This window comes from Pempheris klunzingeri, chromosome 2 (genome assembly GCF_042242105.1).
Source record: "Pempheris klunzingeri isolate RE-2024b chromosome 2, fPemKlu1.hap1, whole genome shotgun sequence".
NCBI classification, from domain to species: Eukaryota; Metazoa; Chordata; class Actinopteri; order Acropomatiformes; family Pempheridae; genus Pempheris; species Pempheris klunzingeri.
In genome coordinates this window covers 22,411,329-22,437,169 of record NC_092013.1, presented here as the reverse complement: position 1 = coordinate 22,437,169, position 25,841 = coordinate 22,411,329, and the positions used below count along the sequence as shown (strand labels likewise).

At 40.8% G+C, this 25,841-nt stretch overlaps 1 protein-coding gene across 1 annotated transcript; it reads left to right on the top strand.

The window, feature by feature from the left end:
• The first annotated feature begins 6,905 nt into the window (after window positions 1-6,905).
• Window positions 6,906-25,298, top strand: arhgef3 (Rho guanine nucleotide exchange factor (GEF) 3). Its single transcript, XM_070840430.1, has 11 exons — window positions 6,906-7,283; window positions 10,229-10,291; window positions 19,240-19,347; window positions 19,941-20,192; window positions 20,745-20,807; window positions 20,914-21,010; window positions 22,493-22,569; window positions 22,684-22,941; window positions 23,248-23,418; window positions 23,580-23,769; window positions 24,252-25,298. Exons 1-11 carry the CDS (start codon window positions 7,254-7,256, stop codon window positions 25,019-25,021), a joined length of 2,079 nt encoding a protein of 692 aa, XP_070696531.1. The 5' UTR covers window positions 6,906-7,253; the 3' UTR covers window positions 25,022-25,298.
• The last annotated feature ends 543 nt before the right edge of the window (window positions 25,299-25,841 follow it).

The following is a 25,841-nucleotide window of genomic DNA, read 5'->3' as shown; positions in this document are numbered from 1 at the left end:
AGATCATATAAGCACGCAATAAACTTCTGTCACTGAAAAAAACAGAGATATTAAAGAGGCTATACTTCAGGATGACTAGGATAAAAAAAAAATGTTTCCATCAACAGTATAAACTGATTTTTTGCCTCAATTTTATGTCCTCATACACCCAAACGGTGTCCTATTTCCTGCTGTAGGAGGGTGCTGTTCACAGCAGTTTACACTTAATGAGGTAAGGTGGCTGAGAGAAAGTGAGGGGAACTGTGGAAATGACGTCAGAGCTGCAAATCAACCAGAATCTCTCAAAATAATAAGTAAAAAATTATTTTTCATTATGGATTAATCTGTCGGATGTTTTCTGGATCAGTCGGATTGTTTGGCCCAAAAAACACCACAGAAAAGTTAAAAATGCCATCATAAATATCCAGAGCTCAGGGAGATCAACAATCTAAAACCAAAAGATGTCACGTGTGACGAAGAAAAGCATCATATCCTCATATTTGAGAAGCTCCAACCACCAGATATTTGGATATTAAATATTTAAATATTTTAGTTTTTGCATAAAAACAGCAGAATCTTTTACCGGAGGGTCAAAATAGTTGCAGATACATTTTCAGTCGACTGCTGAATTGAGAAACACTCATCATTCCATCGGAGCAGCGTTGGTGTCCACCTAAAGAAAGTAAGTCGTATGTTAACTCTGCTTTTAGCTTCAGTTTGGTCTCCACCAACTGAGAAAAATATCTGGCTCTTCAGCTTCTACATGTTCAGCTTTCGTCACCGGCTGCTCTCCAACTTTGTAAAAAAGAAAGTGCACTTTTACTTATCAGAGCTCGTTTTAATGGAAACTCTGGGACTGAATGTGCCGAAGAACCAAAACTAGGAGCTACAAATCTCTACCGGAGACACTTTCACATCACACACAGTCATTTGATGTAATGCTCATAAAAAAAGACAGCTCGAAGTCTTCCACGTGAGTGCGAGCGTACAGTCGTGACAACAGATGAGGAGACTTGGAGTCCCAGTTGGTCTTTGGAGGAATGTGGCTCCGCTGCTGTCGAGGGACAATGAAGATGTTGTTCAGGTGGCGTTTGTTCTGCTGCTTTGTTCTGTCTCTAGTTATCATGTTTTTGTCAGCGCCATGCCGCCATGCTGGTTCCTCAAGGCATGTGGGTACATGTGTGTGTGTGTGTGTGTGTGTGTGTGTGTGTGTTTGTATTACTCATGCTGTGGGAACACACAGTAAGAGTTTGGGCACACCTTCTCATTCACTGTTTTTTGTTCTGTTATTATCAGATTCTTATTGGAGACATCAGATCTGTGAAGGAGCACATAAAACAACAAACCAGAATACGTTGTATATTTTAGATTCTTCAGACTTGTGCTCTGATGACAGCTTGGCTCACTCTCTCGATCAGCCTCATGAGGTGGTCAGCAGTCTAAAGCTTTACAGTACAGCGTTACATGGAAAGAAAAAGGTATTTCTCTGAGTAAGGTGTTGAAGAAAAACTGAAAAATAAAAAATAAAAAATCTGAAGAATATTTTCACATTTGCTGGAACCAGAGGACATTTTGCTTTTTTTGCTCGATGAATAACTCAGTTGATTTATCAGCTTTTAAAATTGTTGTCGATTGATTTTTTGTCTGTTGTCTAATTGACTCGACCTCTCAAATAGTTTCAGCAGTAAATGTTTGTGTGAAATGAAATGAAATTACAAATTAGAATCTAAATGATGTTATAATGAGTTATAATGGTGATCACGTAAGTTTGGATTTTGAAAATAAAAATGTGTCAGTTTGGCGGAGCGGGCTGAGCTCTGAGCTGAGGTCTGTAGGCCTGACCTGAGATCAGCTGGTGGCCTCTGAGAGAGTCAAAGAGGGGCAGTGTTCAGCTTTTTCCACTGCGGGAGACGTCGTCGTCCCACCTGGCTGACAGAAAAGACAGTGCTAGCCTGACCACACCATTTTCAGTTCACTCTTGACCTTGGAAACGACGGCCCACTTACTTGCTCATTCTGGAGCTTTTGTTCACGTCACACAGTCACCAGCAGGAAACAGTAGGTGTTTAGATGATGAGCCTGGCGTTATTCTCTATTGTTCCTTTTGTCGTGACGCTTCATTTTTAAAAATGCTCGGTAAAGTCACACTGTAGTTTATAGTGTATATTTGGGGACTATTTTCATCTGCAGATTGATAATGAATTGATCCAACGTGTGTGTTCATGGTAAAAAAAGAAACATGTTACTCAGTGCGACAGTAAGGCTCACTGGTGTGTTTTTAATAGTTTGTGGACAACAATGGAGCTCTTTGGCACAAAGGAAGAAGACGTACCAGGCTTTAGACAGAGACAATACTTGGATCACATTGTTGCTTTTGTTCCTTTCATGGGTTTTTGTTGACAGTAAGAAAAATACAGAATATCGCCAGACGGCCGAGAGTTTGTGAAAAAAAAAAAAGTGTGTGTCGAATCTTTAGCTTCTTCTCATTGTTCTGCACACCAAACACCCAGTTTGAGTCTGAAAACTGAATGTTTACTGAGAGACAAAGATTGAAAACAGATGGGGGGTAAAAGATTGAACAAGAAAAAAGAGAGAGAAAGACTAAGAGAGAGAGAGAGAGAGAGAGAGGGATGCAGGAGCCTGAAGCCAAACACACCTCTGATCTGGATAATAAGAGAGTGCGTTTGTGTGTGTGTGTGTGTATGTGTGTGTGTGTGTGTGTGTGTGTGTGTGCTATTGGAAAAAGCAGTGCTACTCCCAGGAATGAATGAGTCACACTCATATTTAAACACTTGTAATGCACACACACACACACACACACACACACACACACACACACACACACACACACACAAGGAGACCAGGCTGCAGAAGCTTTGAGCAGAAAGAGAACACAACAAGTTTCTGTTTGGTAAATTTGTCGCTGAAATCCCACCAACGCTCTGTTAGCGTGTTTTAGCATCTGGAAACTCAACTCTTTCGACAGCTCCATGTTGTCATGTAATGCCCTACAGGGTGGACTCAAATTACCCTGCAATGTAGCACATGGAACTCTGTAGAAGTTGTTAAGTGTGTGTGTGTGTGTGTGTGTGTGTGTGTGTGTGTTTCCTACTGTAGGTAAGGTGACTGAGGGCAGGAAACAGAACAGGACTGGGCTGCACCAGCTCTTTGTAAATCCTTCACTAAGTCCACCCTAAGTTCGCCGTGACTGCTTGCTGGTTTCAAACAAGTGATTTCCTAAATCAGGCTGCACCATTAAAACGTGAGGAGCGTCATAGCTAGCAAAGACGTTACTGGTTGTCTAGGAAACCATTTGTAGCGCTGTGTGAACTGGAAGCCACTGTGGCACCACTAGCTGTGATATAACCTTCAAAAATAACATTTTAGGAAGCCAAATGATACATTAAACGTAATCATCAACCCTTTGTAAATGTAGGTCTGACTTTGTATGATGTATTTATGTATTCATGAAGAAATCTGTGTGGTAAGAGTGAGACAGAAATAGATGAAGCCAACCTAACCGACAGGATTGGGTCATTTCATCTGCATTGTTATGATGCATTATGTGATTTTTGTGAAATGTGGTCCGGTTAAAAGTCTTTTCAGTTTACATCATTATTAGACAGCATTTAGACGTGCCAGTTCAGATGATGTCAACAGTATTACTTCTTTACCGGAGTAAAAGTACTTATGCAGACCTGTCAGTGTTAGTTCTACACAGTATTATCATTAGTTATTGCTGATGTATTAAAATCAGTATTATTCATGTTTTAGCTTGTGACAAGGAGTAACTCAGCTCTAAATCTGAACCACTTGTCGTACTGTTTGGTAGTTTAATCAATAAATATGCAACATATTTTGTTGGGTGATCATATGTTTTGTATGTAAAAGTATAGTCCAGAACAAAGTGTGTTTGATTCTCTTTTTCTCACCCACCTGTCAGCGACAGTGATCACAACTGAGCCTTTAATCTGTAAAGTATCTAGTAGGTGTAAATATTTAGTAATCAATAATCTCTGTGTAAGAACTAGTTTATTGGGTGTAGCCCTGTTGTGATTTAGTGATACATAAATGTCCCCTTAATAAACTCTCGCTCTCTGTAGCATCTGGTGCGATCTCTCTCACTGCCTGTTTCTCTCTCTCTCTCACACACACAAACACACACTGAAAAAGAGAGAGAGAGACCAAAGTGTGTGACGTTTGATCCCTTACCTTTGATTTTATGCTTCCTCTCAGTCTGCACTAGTTCTCTGCACTGATGCAAAAAAACCACCTTGAAATGAAATAATAATTCAGATAAAAGTATATAGCCGATAGTGTGTTTACTTGCACTGACCAACAGATACCACTAGGGGGCTCTGTGGTCAAAATCAAACCACACTGCCTCCAATATGCAACTAAGAAATAAGCGCAGACACAGAACATCATTCTGTGGGATTCATACACCCTAAAAGATCTTCTCAAGTCTGTCTTAATAGAATACTCACATACCCATATGAAACCCAAAAAGTAAAAACAAATGAAGGGGCACAGATATAATTATTTGTTTTCCATTGTTTTCACATGACCTCAATAATAAATAGTAATAAAGTTTATTAATATTGCACTTTTCTTTTATTTTTATTGAGGAAAACACACAAAGTCATATACACATACGACGCAAGAATAGTTAACTGCAAAAAATTTACGGCTATGAATTCTGATTATTTTCATTATTGATCTATCTTCAGATTATTTCCTTAATTAATTGTTTGGCCTATCTAAATTGTGAAAAACACCTCATTCCCAAATATTAATTAAGTAATTCATGCAAACTTACATTATACAACTGTACACATATCAACCTGCACACGCATATAAATACACAAGTGCAAACAACTTGACCACAGTTAATAAAGTCATCAATGAGCTCATAAGAATGAAATAACGTTCATCTCTCTCTTTTTCTCTGCTTCCCTCTGTCCCTCCTTCAGGTCGAAGCTGCAGAAGGAAACGTCCTCCTTCTCTCTTCTGTCCCCTGACGGCTGGTCCCTACGAGGGGTAAGAAACAACCAGTCTGATTCCTATTATTCTCTGCAGCGCGACAACTTTATTAAGATGCAATGTATGACGAGATGATTCCATTTTGGATCATCGAGGACGAGACAGAGGTGACGCAGAATGTCCCCTCTACGCCTCCGGGTGCGTTATGGCTCTAACGCCACACACCATAAATGTGTCTGTCATCAGTTTTACTCGTGTTTACTTTCACTAGTGGGAGGTACTTAAACTGGTAATGTGGCGTAAAAACAGATTAGACAGCAAATAAGTGAATTTCCCAAAGTAAGTACTCCGTTAACAAACCAGTATTTTGCTGTGCAGTTAAAGGAATAAGCTTATTTATTTATTTATTTATTCTGTCTGGGTGTGAGACCAGCGGTTTGTGGGTTCAGGGAGAGTTATGTGCTGTAACTGTTTTCATCTTAGAGGATTCAACCTCTAAGAGCCATGATTGTCTGTACAAAATTCATATTCATATTCAGTATTTACATTTCCTCACAATGTTAATAGATGATATAATGGGCCGTTAATATTTCTCCTGTGAATTAGTTGCATATGAACATTTTTAGGAGACAGGATCAGATCTCTTGTATGTTTGAAAGTTCTCAGTGGAAAGTGCTGCCATCCCTGTAACAGTAGCTATATCTTAGGCTATTGTTGTGTTACAGTAGGGCTGTAAAAAGACTACAGTGCTACAGAAAAAGTAAGATAAATAAGATACAGCAGCGAGACGTGCTGATGATTCAGGAGCAGAAATGATTAAATTGCTCCTTTTCTGAAGCATTAATGCTGTCAAAGCGGACGCTGGTTTATCTCCGCGTGTTGATGCTGCTGTTGTGTGTTGCCCTGAAGAGTCAGAGCTCTGAGAGTTTTACACAGTTTTACACAACTTTATGCTTCTACTCAACCTCATCTTAGAGGCAAATATTCTATTTTTTACTCTAGCATATACGTCTCACAACTTTAGCTTCTTTTCAGATTAAGATTCTTCACTTCCTGTCCACTGAAAACCATGTATCTCTACACTTAGTTATTTTGAATTAGATTTTTCTCTGATAAACTGAAGGTTGAAGTGCCCCTTAAAAGGATGAGAAAAATGCTTCTTAAGCTAAATACATTATTTAAACCCTCCTTGGATTAGCTGGAAGATTCGTTGTCACAAAACAGGCTGTCTGAGCTCATGAGTTTTTAGAGATAGAGATCTGACAGGACGGCAGCACTACAAACATGTGTAGATTTTATAGACCATGGTGCACTGCTGTAGATTAAACTGCCCAACAGTATATATAGTAGCACAGCCTTAAACATACATACAGATTAATATGAATCCATTAACATCAGATATAATAGGGATCATTTTTTTGCATTACACTTAATATTTCTTACATACTTTTATTTAAGAAAGGTTTTAAATACTTCTTCCACCACTGGGCGTTATGCAGGTATTTTGTCATTAACCAAAGCATGGCACAAGTAAAAATTTTGACATGATGGTGGTGCTTGATGGGAGTTGCATGAGAATTCATCCAGCAGCTCGTCTATCTATCTATATATTGAGACATATAGATGTAGATGTGTAGATATTTTGGGACAACAGCGGTAGACTGACCAGGTTCTTTTTGTGTGTCACCGTCTCTACTGCTGGTGTCTCCGTGTCTCCCGGAGCACCTAATTATAGACGGCCTGTTTCCCCCGACGGCCGTCACTTCCTGTTTGTCCAATGGGAACTGAGTGGACACACACATATACACACGCACACACACATTGTGAGGAGTTCCTGTTCCTGAGGGTCTGTAGATCCACTCAGAGAGGTGTTGAGGCTGAGGAGGAGAGAGGAGGTGCTGAGGAGGTTCATATTGTGACTGAGGAGACGAGAGGAGGGCAGCAAACAGAGGAAGGTAGAAAACAGGAGGAGAATACAGGGAGTGAGAGACGGGTAGAGACAAGACCTTTTGAGAATTTGACCGAGGAGGAGAAAAGAGAAGGAGGAGGAGGAGGAAGAAGTGGCTCTTGGAGAGAGACAAACTGGAGGAGGAAGAGAAGAAGAGAAGAGAAGAGTCGAAGTTCAGAAAAGGAAAGGAGGAAGAGGAGAGTAGAAATGTGACTGTGAAAGAAGGGATTCAAAGGAGGAGAGAGGAAGGAAGAAGACAGAAGAGGAGGAAGAGGAGCAGCAGATGACTGTCTGCACAGAGAGTTAACTGACACTGTGTTTGAGGAGCAGATCTAATCTTGACGATGGGCTGCTGTCTGTTTGTTTACTATCGGGTGAGTCCCTGCGTCTGTGTGAGTGATTTCTAATGCATCCCAGTGTGCCTTGCAGCGACAACCAGAGAGGGTTTACTGAGACATCACAGGTTGATCACATGGGCATGGATGAGAGCACGAACCCCTCAGAGCTATGACGATGTGCCCTCTGCTTGTTGCTTTGTGTTTTATATCTTCAACGGTTTCTCTCATGTCTTACCAACATCACATTCAGGAAGAGTTTCTTTCAGGTGCACTGATGGAGTCGTCCAGGCAGCGCTGTGTGTCTCAGGGTTTTTATAGAGACAGAGAGACAGACAGGCGTACAAGTGTGCAAACTGCAGCAAGATGTGCAAAATATCTGTAGTCATAAGTTTATAATGTTACAAAGATTCACTGCACTGTGGCAGAAGTTAAAGGAAAATGTAAGTATACAGTCCATTACAGCTACAAGTGCAAATGGGACATTATCTGGCTTAATGCATTAACACTTACTCATATTCATTACAATTGACCTGCCAAAAAAAATTAAGCCACCACCGACAACTACAGCTGCACAAGAAGTGACCAGTGTGTTACAGTAATGTTTTTGATTCATTGGGTGTCATAGTATTGAATTAAAAACACTTTTTTACTTACTATTTTTTACACTTTGGTGTCCGTGCAGATTAAATAAACAAGATATAATGTGTTGATTCATGAGCTTTATGGCTGCTGGTGGCTGGAGTTTGAGCCTGACTAGCTGTTTTCACTTGTTTCCAGTATTTATGCTAAGCTAAGCTAACCCTCTGCTGGCTGTAACTTAAATGTAGCATACAGTCATAAGGGGGGTATGAATCTTCACATTTAACTCAAAAAAGTGTGTATCCCAAAACATCAGACTGTTCCTCAAAAGTCAGAAGAAGTAGCATTTGGAAATGATTTACTTTGGAGCCACTGACATGAGCATTTCATGGGTACCTGCTGTAATATTGCAGTTACCTGAGACTTGATTGATAGGTCGTCCTTTAGAGGACAGGCTCCGCCTCTTTGGTTTCTATAGCAGCAGTGAGTTAAAGGTAAAGTCTGCCAGGTTATATAACATCCGGCCAACAACAAAGTCACAACACAATACTGAACAAACAACAGACTTCCTGCTATTGTTACTCTCCCCTACACTGGTCCCAACATCCTCCTCCTCCTCCTCCTCCTCCTCCTCGTCTTTCTCCTCATCCTCCTCCTGCACCTCGTCTCTCTCCTCCTCCTCCTCCTCCTCCTCCTCCTCCTCCTCCTCCTCCTCCTCCTCCTCCTCCTCCTCCTCGTCTTTCTCCTCCTCCTCCTCCTGCACCTCGTCTCTCTCCTCATCCTCCTCCTCCTCCTCCTCCTCCTCGTCTTTCTCCTCATCTTCCTCCTGCACCTCGTCTCTCTCCTCCTCCTCCTCGTCTTTCTCCTCCTCCTCCTCCTGCACCTCGTCTCTCTCCTCATCCTCCTCCTCCTTTCCTTGTTTTCTCTCCTCTCCTCTCCTCTCCTCTCCTCTCCTCTCCTCTCCTCTCCTCTCCTCTCTTTGAACATCCCCTTTCTTCTTTTGCCCCTTTTCACTCACCCGCTCTTTTTCTTTTCTGTTTATTCATTTCTTCAACTTATCTCACTTCACCCCTCCTATTCTGCACTCCCCCTTTTCCCATGATTCTTCTTCTGTTTTACCTTCCCCTTCTTCTCCTCTCCTCTTCTTCCCCCTCTCTTCCCTCTCTCCCCCATCTGTTTGAAGCTTTTCTGCCACACCATGTTCCTCTCTTCCCATTCTTCCCTCAACTGTCCTCCTCTCCTCTTCTCTCCTTGTCTCCTCTCCTCTCTTTCCTTCTTCTCTCTTCTCCTTTCCCTGTTCCTCCTCCTCTTCCTCCCCCTCCTCCCCCTCCTATCACACAAACAGCAGTTTGCCCTCAGTGACCCGCTTCATCAGGTGTTTACGAGTGAGATTTCTTCCTGTTTTGGTTGTCATGGTAGCACACAGGAAGTGTTTTGCTCATTCTCAAGTGTAGCTGCACCTGCGCTGCTTCCCGCCAGATGAATGGCAGTTGCCATAGTTACCGCAGAGGTTACCTGGTCTGAACAGAACAGTGATGAATGTGGGACCATTTGCTTAAAAGGCAACAAATCATCGTGATCCCATTGATGTACTTTGATATCCAGTCTACGGCTCAGAGGCTGTGCTTTGTGCTGAAGGGTTAGCTCACTAAACGGCAGTCTGTCGCAGTGCACTGACTTCAGAACCATTTCTCTTTCTCTCGTTTACACTGTCTCCATCTAGGTTAGCTCGCTAGCTTTAGCCTTGTCCAAGACGCCGGTCATGCGCAATGAGTGCACTTACAGCTTCAGCAGATCCATAGGGAGACAGGCAGCTTGGATTGATTACTTTTTTTTGTCAAACTATTTCATTTATTGATTACTGTTGGGATGCTATGAGAAATGTATTTTACTGAACATGAAATATGATCATAAAATATCACTGTTGTTGTTGGGCAGACACGTTTTATCTCCAACCTGTCGACTTTTCAGCTCAGAAAAACATTGAAACAGAGAATTTGTCTCAGTCTGAACTATATTTTCTGTCCTTCCTCCTCTCGTCCCACTTTTCCTTCTTCCCCTGATCTCGAAGTATGAAACTATCCATAACCGATCGTATATATAGTGCTTTTACTTTGGATACTTGACTACATTTTAATGAGCTCACCAAACTGACCCATCTGTTAGCAAAGCAGTGAGCTAAAAGCTGCGTAGAGCTCCAGGTTTTTCAGTGTGTTTATCACTACAAACCAAACGTTCACATTATATTTCAGTCATCTGATATAGTGTGAAACTAAAACTCCATGTAATGGAGCTTTAAAAGACCTAACTGGATCAGATGTACAAATGAACGTGTCAACACTTCTTAACATATAACACCTGTTCTCCATGTAACGTTACGTTTGCTGTGGCTTGTGTTGCAGAAGAAGAGGAAGCAGGCCAGCAGAGATGCAGACTCCCTCAGTCTCTGCAGCCTGGACATCAACGTAAGTTCACCTCCTCTAAACTAACTTCTCTGTTGGGGCTAAAAAGTTTTAGACTCCCGCAGACAGTGGTGAAATGTGTCAGAAAACCTTAATGTCCCTTCTTTGGCGAGACTTAATACTTCCTGATTCTGTGGTGGCAGTATGTTCACACCTTTCAGATATGACCTGGGATGGTAACTCTCCTGCAGTGTTATGTATTTTCTGTCTATTTGTTAACACTAAACCCACTTTTTTGAGTTAGGCAATTATATTTATGTTTTATAATTTTAATCATACTATCAATTGTGTCCGGTCTATATTTAATCATGATAGGCAAGCAGAGAACTTTAACATCGGCTCTTTTCACCTGTTTGTTTGTTTGTTTGTTTTATCAGACAATTTCATTTCAAAGAAAATGCTAATTCTGTCATGGAAAAAGTCAGGATAACACAAAAAAGCTCAGAGACTTATTTCCATTATGGTCCCATTGGGGATGGGGCGTGTGCAGGGGAGGGGTCAAGACTGCAGATCTGTCACGGCAAGAAAGTCATCAAAAACAATAACTCAACAGGTTCCTGACAATATTAGCAACGTCAGTCGCTGCCTCAGTGCTTCTTTAAACAATACCTGGCCCTGTAATCCACACAGAACTAGCTGAAAACATCAAATATATCAATGTTAATTCCGAAACACCTCAGCAGATTATATACACGTCCGGGTATGTCCAGTTACAGTATGTTTACAGTCTGTGTTACTGTCTGAAACTCACTGTGTGTATTGGTGGCGACATTTAGAAGTCCGATGTAACCTGCATCGCTTGGATCCATGTTTCCTCGTGAACAGCCCCCATTGTGACTAATGTGATTTAAGTCCTCTTTACAGTTTAGTGTATTTTAGTGGTGGTCATTTAATTATACTCATAAAATGTTAAATGTGGGTTAAGGAATTGTAATTTGTGTACATTATAGAGAATTAAAAAGTGCATCCATAACGGCTTAGTGAGAAATATTATTTTTGTTAACAAAAGATGTTATTGTTTCATTTTTGTTTGCTTATTAATATCATATAACATATTATATCTAATTATTTACAGGTGAAATTTAATAGAATCATTTTTATTTTAGATTTCTCTTTATAGAATTTTCCTAATTATACACAACAGAAGCATCGCTCATGTATCCAGGAAACAATATAGTACACAGAACACTGTGAAAGCCAAGAAGACATTTAAACGGCTCTTCCTAAAGTTTTAGCAGATTTTCCTCTGATGGTAAATTGTATTATCTCTAGTTTTAAATAAAAGTTGACATCATTAAACCATCCAGGATGACAGACTGGTTCTGGATTTTTTCCAGCGAAATAAGACACTGTGAGTTTTGACCTTTGTACGTTGTTATCTCCAGCACTGACTGCAGCTTATTGTATATCTCAGGGGCCCTCGGGCCTCGTTTTGGGCACCGTCTCCTGTACTTGTCTGTATTTTTATCCCTCTGCCAGCAGCCCGTTCCTTCCCGGGCGTTTCCCTCCCTGCTCAGTCTAACACAGGATGTCCACCCTGTTCGATACACCCCAGTGTGACAACCAGACCCAAACACACCGTCACTCTTATTTTGTTACAAACCAGCGCTGTCAGACTATGAACCTGGAATAAATGACGCTATTGTTTCTGGACTGTCACTCCTCAGTGAGTCACACACAGTCATGTTCTGCTTTTATTCTGCAGGACTTGGAGCCTTCTTTAATTGAATGATTGGTCAAAGGTCACGGCAGGGGTTTAGACTTTATATCAACATGTTCACTTAAGGAGCAGAGCTATCTTTGTCTGAGCCACAGTGAAGACACACTTTTAAAGGTAAAAGTCCTGCATTCAAAAATTCACCAGCAAATACTGATAGAACAATAAGAAAAACTTTTCAGAATAATATGTTATATATTGTTTGATTCTAATTATTGATGCATTATTGTTATGTTCACTGTAATGTTGCAGCTGGTAAAGGATGAGCTAATTTTGATATGTGATTATTAATTACTTTATTATATTTTGCATTGATAATCCATATTTTCAAAGCAACTAAAGCTGTCAAATAAATCTAGTGAAGTGAAAAGAACAATAATTTCCTTTGGGTTGTTGTGGTATATACAAGTACAACCAGCAGCTGTAAATGGAAATACGTAAGTACAAATAAATTAAAGTTGTCAGTACAGTAGAAAATGTTTTAGTTGCTTTCCACCACTGCATTCGACATTTTGTGGAAGGAAGCTGTAATTTGGTACTAATAGTAAAAATGATTTTTTAATTGTGTAAAGTTTATAAGAAGTTGCTGATTACAAAATGGACATCCTTTAAAAAATATTCATTCATTATTAATTCATTATTGAAAACCTCAGTATGTGTATACATTCTGTTATATTCTATCATAGCATGTGTTTCCAGTTCAGGCAGTTTAAAGAAAAACTCAGCTATTTTTCAACCTGGGTTGAGCCTTATTCTCATAATCCTGTCCAATCTGACTATGTGACTATGTGAATATCTGATTTGATATAACTTAATGTAATGTAATCTAAACAAATTAATTTATGTTTAATAATTTTTTATCTAATTAACTTCACACTTGCCACCTCCATCATAGAGATAACATATATGAGCACTAGCACTAAAGCTTTCCAAGTAGTTATATTTCATGCATTGTGTCCTCAAATATTAATCTTTGGCAAAAAGCAAAGGAATTATTACCTATTTGGTGATATTAAAGAATAAATACAATCGTACTGTTTACATCACATAGATGAGTCACGGTACAGATAAAATAAGGCGGGTTTGTTTGAGTCAGTAGAGACATCTGAATCTGTTCTCGGATCAGTCGGGGGCTCTGGTTCTCTCTCCGAGCGGCCACGACCCAACTGTTCCATTTACAGACAATGGAGCTGAGTCAGAGGGGCAGCTTTTGTTAGCTGAACATGACGTGTGTTTTCATGTCATGTCAGAGGTCAGCGACGATGCTCTGACTCCGATACCCGTCAGCGCCTTTCAAAGGAAACCTTGGAGACATTTCTAAAAATGACACAGTAAGCACTGTTGCTCTGATAGCCTCATCCTTAACATGTGACTTAAGGATTCATTTATTGCCCTAGCCCTCACCCTAACCTGAACCAACAACCAAGTCTCAGTTCTAACTTTGGATGTTGTAATCCCCACAGTGTTTCTGTAAACTGATGCTTACCACATTAGCACCTCACTAATATGAGTACGCTCACAGACACACACAGTAATGGACTGAAAATCTAGTGGAGAACCAGGGCAGAGCGTTGGATGCCTGCAGGCATCTCTCTCTTTACTAATTACAGTTCAGATTGTCATTGATTGATGCTGAGCTGAACAGTCCCGTCCCAGCACCACCAGTAGTTCCACTATCAGCTCCAGTAGCAGTCATCGGTGTGATAGTGTGTAGTTTCTAATGTATATTACAATTACAATTAATATAATATTACATTTATAATGAGAAACCATTGAGCAAAGACGATGACGGATGAGGAAGTTTATTTGCAGAATTGATTTTGCTTGTAAATAATGTTATTAATAAGATCACTGTAAAAAGTGGTTAAATCTAATAGTGGCTGGACCAACCACAATTGTTTCATTATTATTATTACATTTATTTTTTTAATCTTCTGTTTAAAAGATAAGACTGCGGGTGATGTCTTTTGTTTTTCTTGTTGTCAGCAAATCCCATGAAATACCAAAACCAACAACGTCTCTCAGAACGTTCTGACCTCCCCTCCCTGTCTGTGGCTGTCAGTGCCAAACCCACTGGTATAACAAATATACGTCTCTATTTCTAAAAAAAAAAAAAGTTCTCTAATTTCACTGTACACTGTAGTTTTACTTATTTAATGAGGACTATTTTCAGCTGTGGATGAATCTTTTGGCGCTCATGTGAGTATTTGGGGCAGCAGGACGGTGTATGCGGGATTGAACAAACTACAGTGTGTGTGCTCATGGTAATTAAAGAGCATGTCACCCAGTGCAACAGTGTGGCTCACTGATGTGCTTTAATAGTTTTGAGGATAACAATGGGGCTCTGTGGCACAGAGGAAGAAGATATATCAGGCTCAGGACAAACAGATAATAATTTAGTACATTAGCAGGATCAGCTCATTGTTGCTTTTGGTATTTTCATGGGATTTGCTCACAATAAAAAACACACAATATCTTATTCTTTGAGGAAAGGCTCAGAACACCTCTTCCATTAGTAATGAAATAATAAAAATAAAAGATGAGTAAGTAAAAAGGGAAAAGGAAAGGAAGGACGTAAGTGAGTGGGTGGGTGAGCGAGCCAGTGAGTAACTAAGTCTGAGAGAGAGAGAGAGAGAGAGAGAGAGAGCGAGCGAGCTGTGAGTTTTCAGACAGAGACAGGAGGGTGATGAGTGAACAACCATCACTGAGAGAGTGAGAATGCTTTAACAACTATTCATCTGAGATGTCAGACAGAAACCTGGAATAAGAGATCAGAGCTCCTGACGGTCTAAACGCCAAAATCTGAACCAAAACCTTTTCTGGATTCTTTCATTTGAGCAGCAGGCATTTTCAGGACACAGGTTGTCAAGGTAACTCTTCTGGTGCCACACTTTTTCTGTGTTCTTGTCCAGTCCCAGATTTTTACTGTAAGTTCTGCTGGTACATATTCCTGTCTGGGTTCTCTGCTAGTATTGGGCACTTTTTGGATACTAAAAGCACTAAAGACTTTGTGGATCCCTCTCTTTTGTCTCACACTTCAGTCTCTTAATGGAAGCATTACTAGCCTCTTTCTAAACACTCTGCTGGGGTTTAGGTTCTTGAATCAGACTGTTTCCAGACTTTTTTTTTTTTTACAAGCACCAAACTCTTCCTGGACCAGTTTTAAAATAATTCTGGATGCTCTTCTGATACCGGGAAAGGTCCTCATCCTGTGCGGGGCTTTGGGGTGAACAGTATGGTGGTGGGGCAGGGGCCGCTCTGCCTGCTGGTACACCACTTTAAGTCTGGATGCTCTGTGGAGTTCTGCAAAGGGAACAACAGCATGGGGAAACAGGTGGAGGTAAGATGGAGAAAATGTCCTCTATAGAACTACAAAAAATTTAATTAAATTCAAGCATTTTCCTCACTTCTCCTCAGTTGATTTAAATCTCAGGACTCCGTGAATTAATTGTTTGTAATCTATGCAGTCTTTAGTATTTTGCATTGGAAATATTAGTTTGTACTATTTAATTGTTTCACACAAAGTGTTCATGCTAAACTTCATGTACTTTTCACTCTGTTTGTATTCAGTGTAACTTAATAGACCCCATGTTTTTTTAACCAACTATCTGATCCAAAGTGACCTAATCGATTTGAGTCTAATTTAGATAATCTAATCTAATCTAGTCTAATCTAATCTAATCTAATCTGATTTAATATAATCTAATTCGACTTGATCTTCTAGTCTAACATATCCCAATGTAATGTAATCTAAACTAATCCAATGTTTTCTAATCAGATTTTTTCTGATCTAACTTGATGGAATGTAATTTTTGATCTAAACTAATTTATTTTAGTTTAATTTTTTACCTAATTGAATCTGATCTAACCTGATTTTATCTAATCTAATCTTCTCAAGTAATCTCATCTCTCATCTAATTTCCTGTCACCTGATTTACCATTTAATCTAATCTAACATGATTGTATCTGTCCTAATCTGAATTGGTCTAATCTCATCAGGTGTGATTTTATCTCTTCAAATTTGCTCTAATCTGAATAGATCTAATGTAACCTTATTGGTTGATGTGATGTAATCTAATCAGATGTAATGTTCAATGATATCAGAATCAGTTTGGGATTGTAAAAACTCACTCGGGATAATCTCACCCAAATCACAACACCCCTCTTGGCATCTACTCTAGACTACTACTAGCTACTGCAGGTAGTTTCGTTTTATCAGCTCAGATGTTTGTGGCTGAGATTTCTGTCACCAAACCAAAACAGTGGATGTGAAGGGAATTTGAGATGCTTAACCCTTTGAGGGTCTTCAGCACTTTCTAGTGTGTTATGATTTTTATTTTTAGCATATTTTATCAGTTTTTCATGCATATTGCTTATAATTTTGCAAGATGGTGAATTTTTCAGAGTTCTCAATTTTTTTCATGTATTTTTTGTGTATTTTAGACCATAAAATGATGCGCATCATGACAAAAACATGGCAATTTAAGGGTTAATTTTTTAAAAAACTAATTAAAATTTGATATGTATGATTAGGGCTGATGCTGGTCTAAAAAACTATTTAAAAAAAATTTAAAAAAAAGAAAGATTTTTAACATTTTTATGGCTTGTTTTTATGCATACACATTTATGTGTGTAAGGATCTTTAACGTGATTATTTCTGAGGACCTTCAAGGGGTTAAAGCTTTCAAGTATGTTGTTTGTTTCAAGTATGTCAAGGTTGTCTGTTGTATTAGTTGTCAGTACACCACATTCCTAATGCCACCTTTTTCATTTCTGAGGCCTTTGTAACCTTAAGGTTTTTTTTTTTATACAGAAGGTCACTTGACTGAAAACAGCCTGTGCTGCCTACCACTCAGCCTAACACTGCTCTCAGGGATTTGGAAGAATAACTGAGAGAACTTCATGTAGTTTTTCATGATCTTGGATTCTCCATCTTTGTGTTCAGGCTTCAGCTGTCCTCTTAGCTCTGTTCGTCACTCCTTCAGTACCATCTCCCATTTTTTTCCCCAGTGCTTCAAATATATCCGGTGTTCTTTGACAGCTGTCTCTTTGTATGGAAAAACAGTCAATCAGGTCTTTGGAGCTTGGCTACAGGGGCATCATCTTACTGTGCCACAGCCAAAAAGGTAGAGACAGAAAAAGAGAAATATTTCTAAAAGATGACAAACGGACAACCACTTACCACAGCGTCTATGCCGACTGAAAATAGGCTCACATCTGAAGGACGGGACTGGTTTGCGCTAAATAACCCCCATCCCAAAGTCATGGGTTAACGTCCTGTGAAGAAAACGCCCTGCATGTCACACAGGACACCAGGGCTGTACCTGAATCAGAATTGCCATTCGAGTCGCCAGGTGTATATTTGACTTTTCTACTCTTTGTCATGTGCTTGTAGTTCTTACTTTTTCTTATGTATAAATACCTAAACATTTTGATAAATACTACTACTTGTATATTGTACTAATATACCTTGTCTATAATTATGAGAAATACATTATTCACTACAGTCCAATCCAGTGCCCCTGCAGAGGAGCCTCCTCACACTAAACTCTAATAATAACATGTCAAGTCCCCTGACATTTTTTACCTGGAAGACATGCCTTTTATGCCTTTGCTCATTGTCTCAAGGAAATAAAAGTTGTGCGCCCTGGTCCTCCCAGCTCACTGAGGAGCGTCTCCTGCCGGGTCACACTTGGACAGTGCAAGTGGTTGCACCAGTTCAGGTGATGGTGATGTTAGATACCACCACAGAGTTATTTCTGGGGCTGATGTAGCTCTTCCACAGTAGAGTTTTCCCTTGTTATTCAAACTCTTTGACCGTATCGTCAGTCAGCTGCATAAAGCTGCTGTAATTAGATAACCAGTCCATTGTTGATCAACTGCACTGAATTGATCTTTGTCAGATTGAATCAACTGGAGTGCCGTCACACATAGAACCCCATTACAAGCATGTCCAATGGAAACTTCTCAATTATAAAACGAATAGATTTATTTATCTTCACAGCAGTATCATCAGCTAAATGAGAGAAAGCGTGCTGACTTTAATTACACAGTTTAACTGGTGTTTATATTTTAGATTTTAGAGACTCATCAGACCTACAACAGCAACTGTAGACGCTAACATCTTTAAATTGTCAGTCTCCTCTTTGCTGACAATTGGAAGACACAGAAAGTAGTTGGTTTTTTATTTTTGGTTTGGAGAAATCGCTGTACAAAACAATCTGTCATCAGATTTGGAACTTGAGGCTAAAGCTGGACATCTTTTGTGAATCAAAGGCAATCCAGGATGAAAAACTGCCGGAGGCTTTTTTAGTTTTGGTCAACTGGCTGATGGAAACTGAGTTTGATGGTTACTGTGTTCCAGTAAGTCAGCTGACTGGGCTGCAGGGCAGAGCTGAATACTCGCTCGCACACACACACACACATACACACACGTATTGATGTATTTTAACTCTGTATCCAGGACAAACAGCCTGGTGGGATTTTCACACATAGAAACCGACTCTGAAATGAAATGAAAGGAAATGAAAATTTAAGCCAGATATTTGTGTGTGTGTGTGTGTGTATGTGCACGCATGTGTGTGTGCGTGCACGTGTGTGTGTGCATGAGAGAGAGTCTGGCACAGTGGAACAGACTTTGAGTCACATTATTGTTTAACCTGCCGTATAACAATACAAAGTCAACTTTCCTGCACACTACTAAAACACACACACACACACACACAGAGCTCAGACTGGACATTGGTAGACTTCATGGACAAGTTGTTCCCAAAACATTGTTTTGAAGAAAATGAATCAATCAGTTCTAATATTGATTTAATTGTATAATTATATTGTAATTAATCTATGAAGAAAACTCCACATGCTCTCAGGTTACAGCTTCTACATAAAGCACAGATTGTATTTCTTTACAGTCTGTTCAATTGTAAAGAAATACAATCTTAGTTAAATGATTTTGACCGATGAAGATGACCAAGAAATTAAATCCTGTGTTTGCAGAATGTTTGGACTTTTTCAGGGGCGATGGTGATGCATTACTGTCTGCCAGAGTGTCTCCTTTGATATTACCTCTGGGGGGGGTGTGACCCAACAATGTGTGCTTTTGAATTTCCAGAATCTGGCGTCATTAGTTGGCCTGTGTGACAATCAGTTAATCAGGTTGTGGCGTCTTCGTTTGGACATCGTGTTGTGTGAAGCCACTCATGGATCACAGGGCTCTTGTTCTCTCCTCCAGGAGCCCAGCACCAAGCGCAGTAAACTTGTATCCAGGGTGACGTCTCTGGCCGGCCTGCTGCCGCCCGTCAAGTCCGCACCGCTGAAGAGGATAGGTCAGACGCTGCAGGTGATCTGCCAACCAAATATCTCCACCAGTTGTTTTATTCTTGCATTAAGTTGATTAAGTTGTAGGGGTCACTGGTTCTTGAAGTGTTTTTTCCTCTAATTGGCGTTCACATTTGAATTACATTTTTAATGATATTCTCATTTTTACTCCACATAGAAACGCAAGGCTTTCCTCAATAATTATAATCCCATAAAATCTCACTGAAAAAAACACTTTGGGCTCAGCAAAACAGTATTCTAAAGTGAACTGATTTAAGCTGCAAATTGTAAAATCAAATGGAAGCTAATCAATCTTTAGCTTCCAAATGCCATTACCGATGCAGTGTTTTTATGCCCACAGGCTTGGACCAGCAATATTTTAATAAAAGAACCAGATATTTTCTAACACACATGTTTCAAAATAATAATACCACCAGAGGATTTTTGTGCCAAAATGCTCCAACTGGGAGTCACCTAATATTGTCCCTGGGAAAAATTAGTTCCAACATAGGAACTCTATTCCACAGATGCTGAAAATGAGACAGCTTGTTGCTCTGACAGTATATAGACAGCTCTGTGTTGGTTGAATGGTTTAACCATCTCTCTTCTCTGCAGCGCTCCATCAGTTTTCGTAATGAGAGTCAGATAGAGAGAGCCGTTCATCCTCCTCCCTCCTCTTCGACGATGAAGACACGGGTTATCTCCGCGACAGTCTCCAACCCTTCCTCCTCCATGGCTGCGACACGGGTTTCTGCCGCAACGCTCCCAGCCGCCAAACGCCGTGACAGCAAGCTTTGGAGTGAGACGTTCGATGTCCGACTGGGAGCGATGCAATCTCTGAGCCCAAAAGAGATAAAACGACAAGAGGTGAGAGACACACTGCGGCTGGGCTGAAGCAATTGATTTAAGAAAAAAGTACCATGTATAGAAAAAACAACACCATCACATTTTAGATATGTTTAGCCTTCCACGCTGGTGACAGCCACGGCCAGAGACATGGCCATCCGTCCGTCTGTCACTATGTACAGCTGTACTTTCCAGTCTTGTGAACGCGATATTTCAGGAGGGAATTTCATTGCACCTGGCACAAGCGTCCGTTAGGACTCTAGGTTGAAATAATTAGAACTTGATAGTCAAAAGCTACAGGTTTTTGGCCATAATATATCCGCTAATTTAGATAAAATTCCATACAAATGTCTAATAGGGTACATTTAAGTAATGACATTTTATATCCAAAAAGTCAACGGTCACCTTCACTGTGACGTCATAATGTTCTACATAACACTTTTTTGGCCATTATTCAACAGTTTACTCTCCATTTTCCACCACAAACCCATCAAACCAATTTTGAAAAGAAACCAACACGCTCAAATCTTGACCATCTCTTTATACTTTCTTTCTCTCCCTCTCTCCCTGCAGGCTATATTTGAGTTGGCTCAGGGTGAGCAAGACTTAGTCGAGGATCTCAAGTTGGCTAAGAAGGTAAATTTAACCTTTATTTATTTTGAAAACTGATTTTCCTGCATACTTTTCTGAGTATGTATCTTCAAATATGTTGTGCGTGTGTGTGCATGTCCACAAACTGCAGGCCTATCATGACCCGATGCTGAAGCTGTCCATCATGACTGAGCAGGAACTGAACCAGATCTTTGGTACTCTGGACTCCCTGATACCCCTGCATGAAGGTAGGAGGGAGCATCTAACGGCCTCTACAGATGAGTCCTGGGTTCAGAGCTGAAGTGGCTGTTGCTGCTTTCAGACCTGCGCCCCTGCACATTAATCTGCTGGCACTTTAACTTGTCAGCATGAAAACCCTGTTCACTGTTACATAAAAGTCACTATGGTGATCTTACTCGGTCGGACCTCATAACATTTCTGCATCACTTTCAACATGTTACATGCGTGACATGAAATAAAGGTTAAACATGTAAAGAGAGAGAGAGAGAGATGCATGTCTCGTTTCACCTACTAAGATCACTTTGATAAATTCATTATCACAATCTTTTACAATTCTAATGCGCAAATAAAACTTTATTCCTCTATTTTCCCTTGTTAAGGAGGATAATTCCCTTTCCCTTGTGTACAAAGAAATAATCTGACCATATCTCTCTATATATCTCTATTTTTAACACTCCACTGCTATCCAATGCTTGGGCACTGTTATATATTAGCTTTTACTGCAAAATTATTTTTAAAGAAGCCTGTTGCAGCCTCTCTCTTTCTCTCTCTTCCTCTCTTTTTATTTCTCTCTCACGCACTCTCTCACCCCAATAGCAAACCAGGTGCCAAATATCAGCTCTTTCCGTCAATGTCCTGTCATGTCTTAATAAAGCCATAAGTAACACTGACTTAAAAGACTATGTAGAGCCTATTTTAACAGAATTGTGAAGAGAGGAATGTTTTGTTGGTGACTGTGTAGAAGTGATAGAGAAACCCACAGCCTCTCTCTGCACATAAAGGCAGCGCTGCAGAGTTGGTGCAGACATAAAGACTGAATTAGTTCACACTAACTGAACTTCAGCCTGAGAAATAATGACCCTCTGAGGAGAGGGAGAGGTGCTTCACACATTGAATATTGCCAGCTCTTAAAAATGTAATCATGCAGTGTTTAGGCAATGTTAACTAGAAGTATTGGTTTGGATGCATGTTAGCATGTTTGGCCAAATGCTTTGAAAGGCTGAGATCTGAAATTAGAAAAAGATGTTGCTTTTTGGTATTCATGTAAAATCTGAGCTGTTGAAGTCGGACTTGGCTTTGAAACTACGGCTATGTATTGAACTTTGAATGGACTGAACTGTGTCCATGGTGCCAAGCCTCAAAAACTGTCAAGTACCATCAGTTAGTCAAAATAATGATTTGCCCAGTTTTCAAGAGACTTTTATTCAGCCAGTGTTCTTCATTCATGTATTCAGAATTTCAACATATCTGAGACTTTCAGCTTTTTTTTTAAAGGAAATGTATGTGTAGAAAAACATATTTAATTTTTCATAAAATATTAAAAAAAGCTTTTAGAAAACATTTTGTTGGTATAGATGCGTATATACCAGCCCTGTTGGTGGTATGGACTGTGCTGCTGTTGTAGCTGTCTGGTTGCCACTAAAACTTAGTATGCTGCTCTATGTCCTGACCTTGTTTTTATAATGATCTAATTGCCTGTTACTCCTCAGACCTGCTGAGTCGCCTCCGAGACGCCAGAAAACCTGACGGGTCCACAGAGCATGTGGGACACATCCTGACTGACTGGGTGAGTGTTTTGTTCAACATAATACAACTTACTAAAAATAATGACAAAACCAGCCGACGCAGACTGAGTCCAGAACTGTGTAGAAACTAGTTCTCTGTTTCTGTGTCCCTGCAGCTGCCCTGTCTCTCCTCCTACACTCCGTACTGCAGTAACCAGGTGAAGGCAAAGGCCTTGCTGGACCAGAAGAAGCAGGATCGGCGGGTCCAGGACTTCTTGCAGCGCTGTCTCCAGTCACCATTTAGCAGGAAGTTGGACCTGTGGAACTTCTTGGACATCCCCCGCAGCCGAGTAGTGAAATACCCACTGCTGCTGAGGGAGATCCTGAAGCACACCCCTAATGACCACCCGGACCGGCAGCACCTGGACGAGGCGGTGAGGAAAAGCAGCAGTAGGATATTGTACACCTTTGTTTTACTTTATTTATATGTTATACAAAATCAGATCAATCTTGGGGAATATCTAATAAATGAACACATGCTGTGTTCTGCACTGCATGTAGCTTGTTAGCACTGACACATTGTTGATCCTCATTGAAAACAGCAACAAAGAGCAGAAGGAACCAGTCTGGCAGGATGTAAATTCAGTGTTCCACATTTGTTACATTAAATAATGAGAAAACAGATCAGATGATATTAGATACATCTGGATGGGGTTAGATTTTATCTGTGTGCTCAACAGATGCTGATGGTTCAGAGTGTGGTAGCAGACATCAACAGGAGGACAGGGGAGTCGGAGTGTCAGTACTACAAGGACCGTCTGTTGTACACGGAGGAAGGACAGAGGGACGAACTCATTGACCGGTCCAGGACCCTCAGCTGCCACGGAGAACTGAAGAACAACAGAGGACTCGTCAGTAGATTTCTACAATTTTATACCCACCAACTCTCCTAACCCCCCACCAATTTTCTGATCAGAATCATATATTTCATCTGTCATTTGTGTATGTACACAAATGTTCACCAAAAAAAAAAAAATAATAATAATATCTCTGTCTTTCGCTCTCTTTCCAGAAGCTCCATGTGTTTCTGCTCCAGGACGTCCTGGTCATCACCAGGTCCGTCTCCCTGAATGACCAGCCAGTCAGCTACCAGCTCTGCCGCCAGCCAATCCCCATCCGGCAGCTGGACCTGGAGGACCTATCAGACGGCGAGATGAGAGTGGGCGGGTCCATTAGAGGAGCCTTCAGCAACAATGAGCGGAGTCAGTAGTTCCAATGAACCACAGATACCATGACAACAAATGCTTTAACAAATGCTTCAACATGACAAAACTCACTTGATGGTTTGAAACAAGTGAATCTCAGATATATGTTTGATGTCATTCACATAGTTAATCACACATAGTTTGTCCACCAGGCAGACAGGTTTGATTTTTACCCTGTCAACAGATTATACAGTATCTTTGCCATAATTCTTTAAAAATCAATTTTAAAGGATCCTCATCAAATGTGTCTGTTTATTCCATGTGTGATGTACAAACATTACTTCCCTATTGTTTTTTCTTTAAACTGTCAAATATTGATATGGGTATCAGTAAGGCTATACCTGATACAGACAGACAGACATATCATTCATTGTCTGTACTTGAAATTACAAAATATAAATGTAAAACTCATTGGAACAAGTCTGACTGTATTAACCACCCATGTCTCCTACTCTCTCTTCCTCTCCTCGTCCTCACAGCAAAGAACTTCTTCAGGGTTTCGTACCGAAGTGGAGGTCAGCAGCAGAGCCACTGCTTCCAGGCCAGCGACGCCTTCAACAAGCAGCAATGGATCAACTGCATCAGACAGGCCAAGGAAGCTGCAGCACTGACTGGAGACCAGCCACCACAGACAGGACAATGTCTGGAGACAAGACTGGGTGGGCCGGTGGGGCAGGTTGGTGAGACAGGTCTGAGTTTGCGCTGTGATTCAGGGCTTGAAGATGAAAAAGAGGCGTGGGGGAAGATGGATACAGGACTTGGTTTGGAAGGAGAGGGAGGTCTGAGTGTAGAGGAAGATGTCAATTTAGGGGAAGAGGCTAGGGTGGGTTTGACTCGAGAGACACTGACGGGTAGGGAGATGGAGACAGGTTTGGGTGTGGATGGTGAGACAGGTTTGGGATTAGATCTAGAAACAGGGATGGACAGTGAGACGAGGCAGAGGGTGGGTGAGACAGAGACGGGCGAGATGGAGACAGTGCAGGGTGGCAGTGGCGAGATGGGGAAAGAGCCAGGAGCCAGAGCCGACTGGAAGATGGATGGAGGAGGAGGAGGAGGAGGAGGAGAGTCTCTCAGTGGAGGTGCTAATGATGTCTCCACCTCCCTGCTCTCCTCTGATTGTACCAATCAAGAGGAAGAGGCGAGGGAGGTGATGGAGGAGTGGAGTGGTGCTGAGGAGGGTGAAGAGGTTGGCATGGACACCAGCGAGGCTGACTCAGTGCAGTGCGAGGAGCTGACTCTCAGGTGCTGATGCAAGGACCAAACAAAAAAAAAGGATGACACAGTGAGGGACTGGCTCTGCAGCCAATCACACCGAGGACTCCGTGATGACGTCACTGTCAGAAAACAACTCAAAAGAATATCAGCGGTCAGACAAACTCGTCAGTGCACATTAACCAACATGTTCCAGAATGCTGTAACTGCCTATCCTGACTGCTGGTAACCGTGGTAACCGCTGTTCTAGAATGCCACAACAGCAGTCACCCCGAGCACTGGAACACTGGCTCCGTGTAACTGTACTACCTGCATGGATGCGTCAAGAGAACTGGATACTACTACTCCCAGTGAAAGTTGCTCACTAGGCACACGCATGCAACAAAATGTATTTGAAGGTTCCTTCTATTGGCCTCATAGAGCAACTCCAAACACACATTAATGGCACAAAGAGTATTTACAGTTATGGCTCTTCCACACTTACTCAATTTTTAGCTGACCTAATAGCTTAAAATCTGAGAACACAAAGACGTAAGTTGGACTTTTTGTGATGCTCAGATAAATGTATGTATGGTTTCTCTTCCTTTAGACATGATATATATGTGTATGGGAATAAATACTTTGGGGGTCAGTCGCTGTCACATGACCAGTTCAAACTGTAGCCACAAGGCCAAAAATCTCCTCACAGTCCAATGCTGTTCCTGGGGCTCTGACATTTTGTCAGGTTACCATGCTCATCACTGTGTTCCACATCAGTGGCATCTTGTTACACGCAAGAGTCAAAGTATTTCCCAGCTTGTTTGATCCCAGTTAACTTAACCCTGAATGAAATTCTTTACTTATATTTTACACTTGAC

Excerpts from the sequence above, each read along its gene's own strand:
- arhgef3 (XM_070840430.1), top strand. The coding sequence starts at position 7,254 with ATGGGCTGCTGTCTGTTTGTTTACTATCGG. Across the intron at positions 22,942-23,247 it reads GGCAGCACCTGGACGAGGCG|ATGCTGATGGTTCAGAGTGT; the intron begins GTGAGGAAAAGC and ends TGTGCTCAACAG. Across the intron at positions 23,770-24,251 it reads CTTCAGCAACAATGAGCGGA|CAAAGAACTTCTTCAGGGTT; the intron begins GTCAGTAGTTCC and ends TCGTCCTCACAG.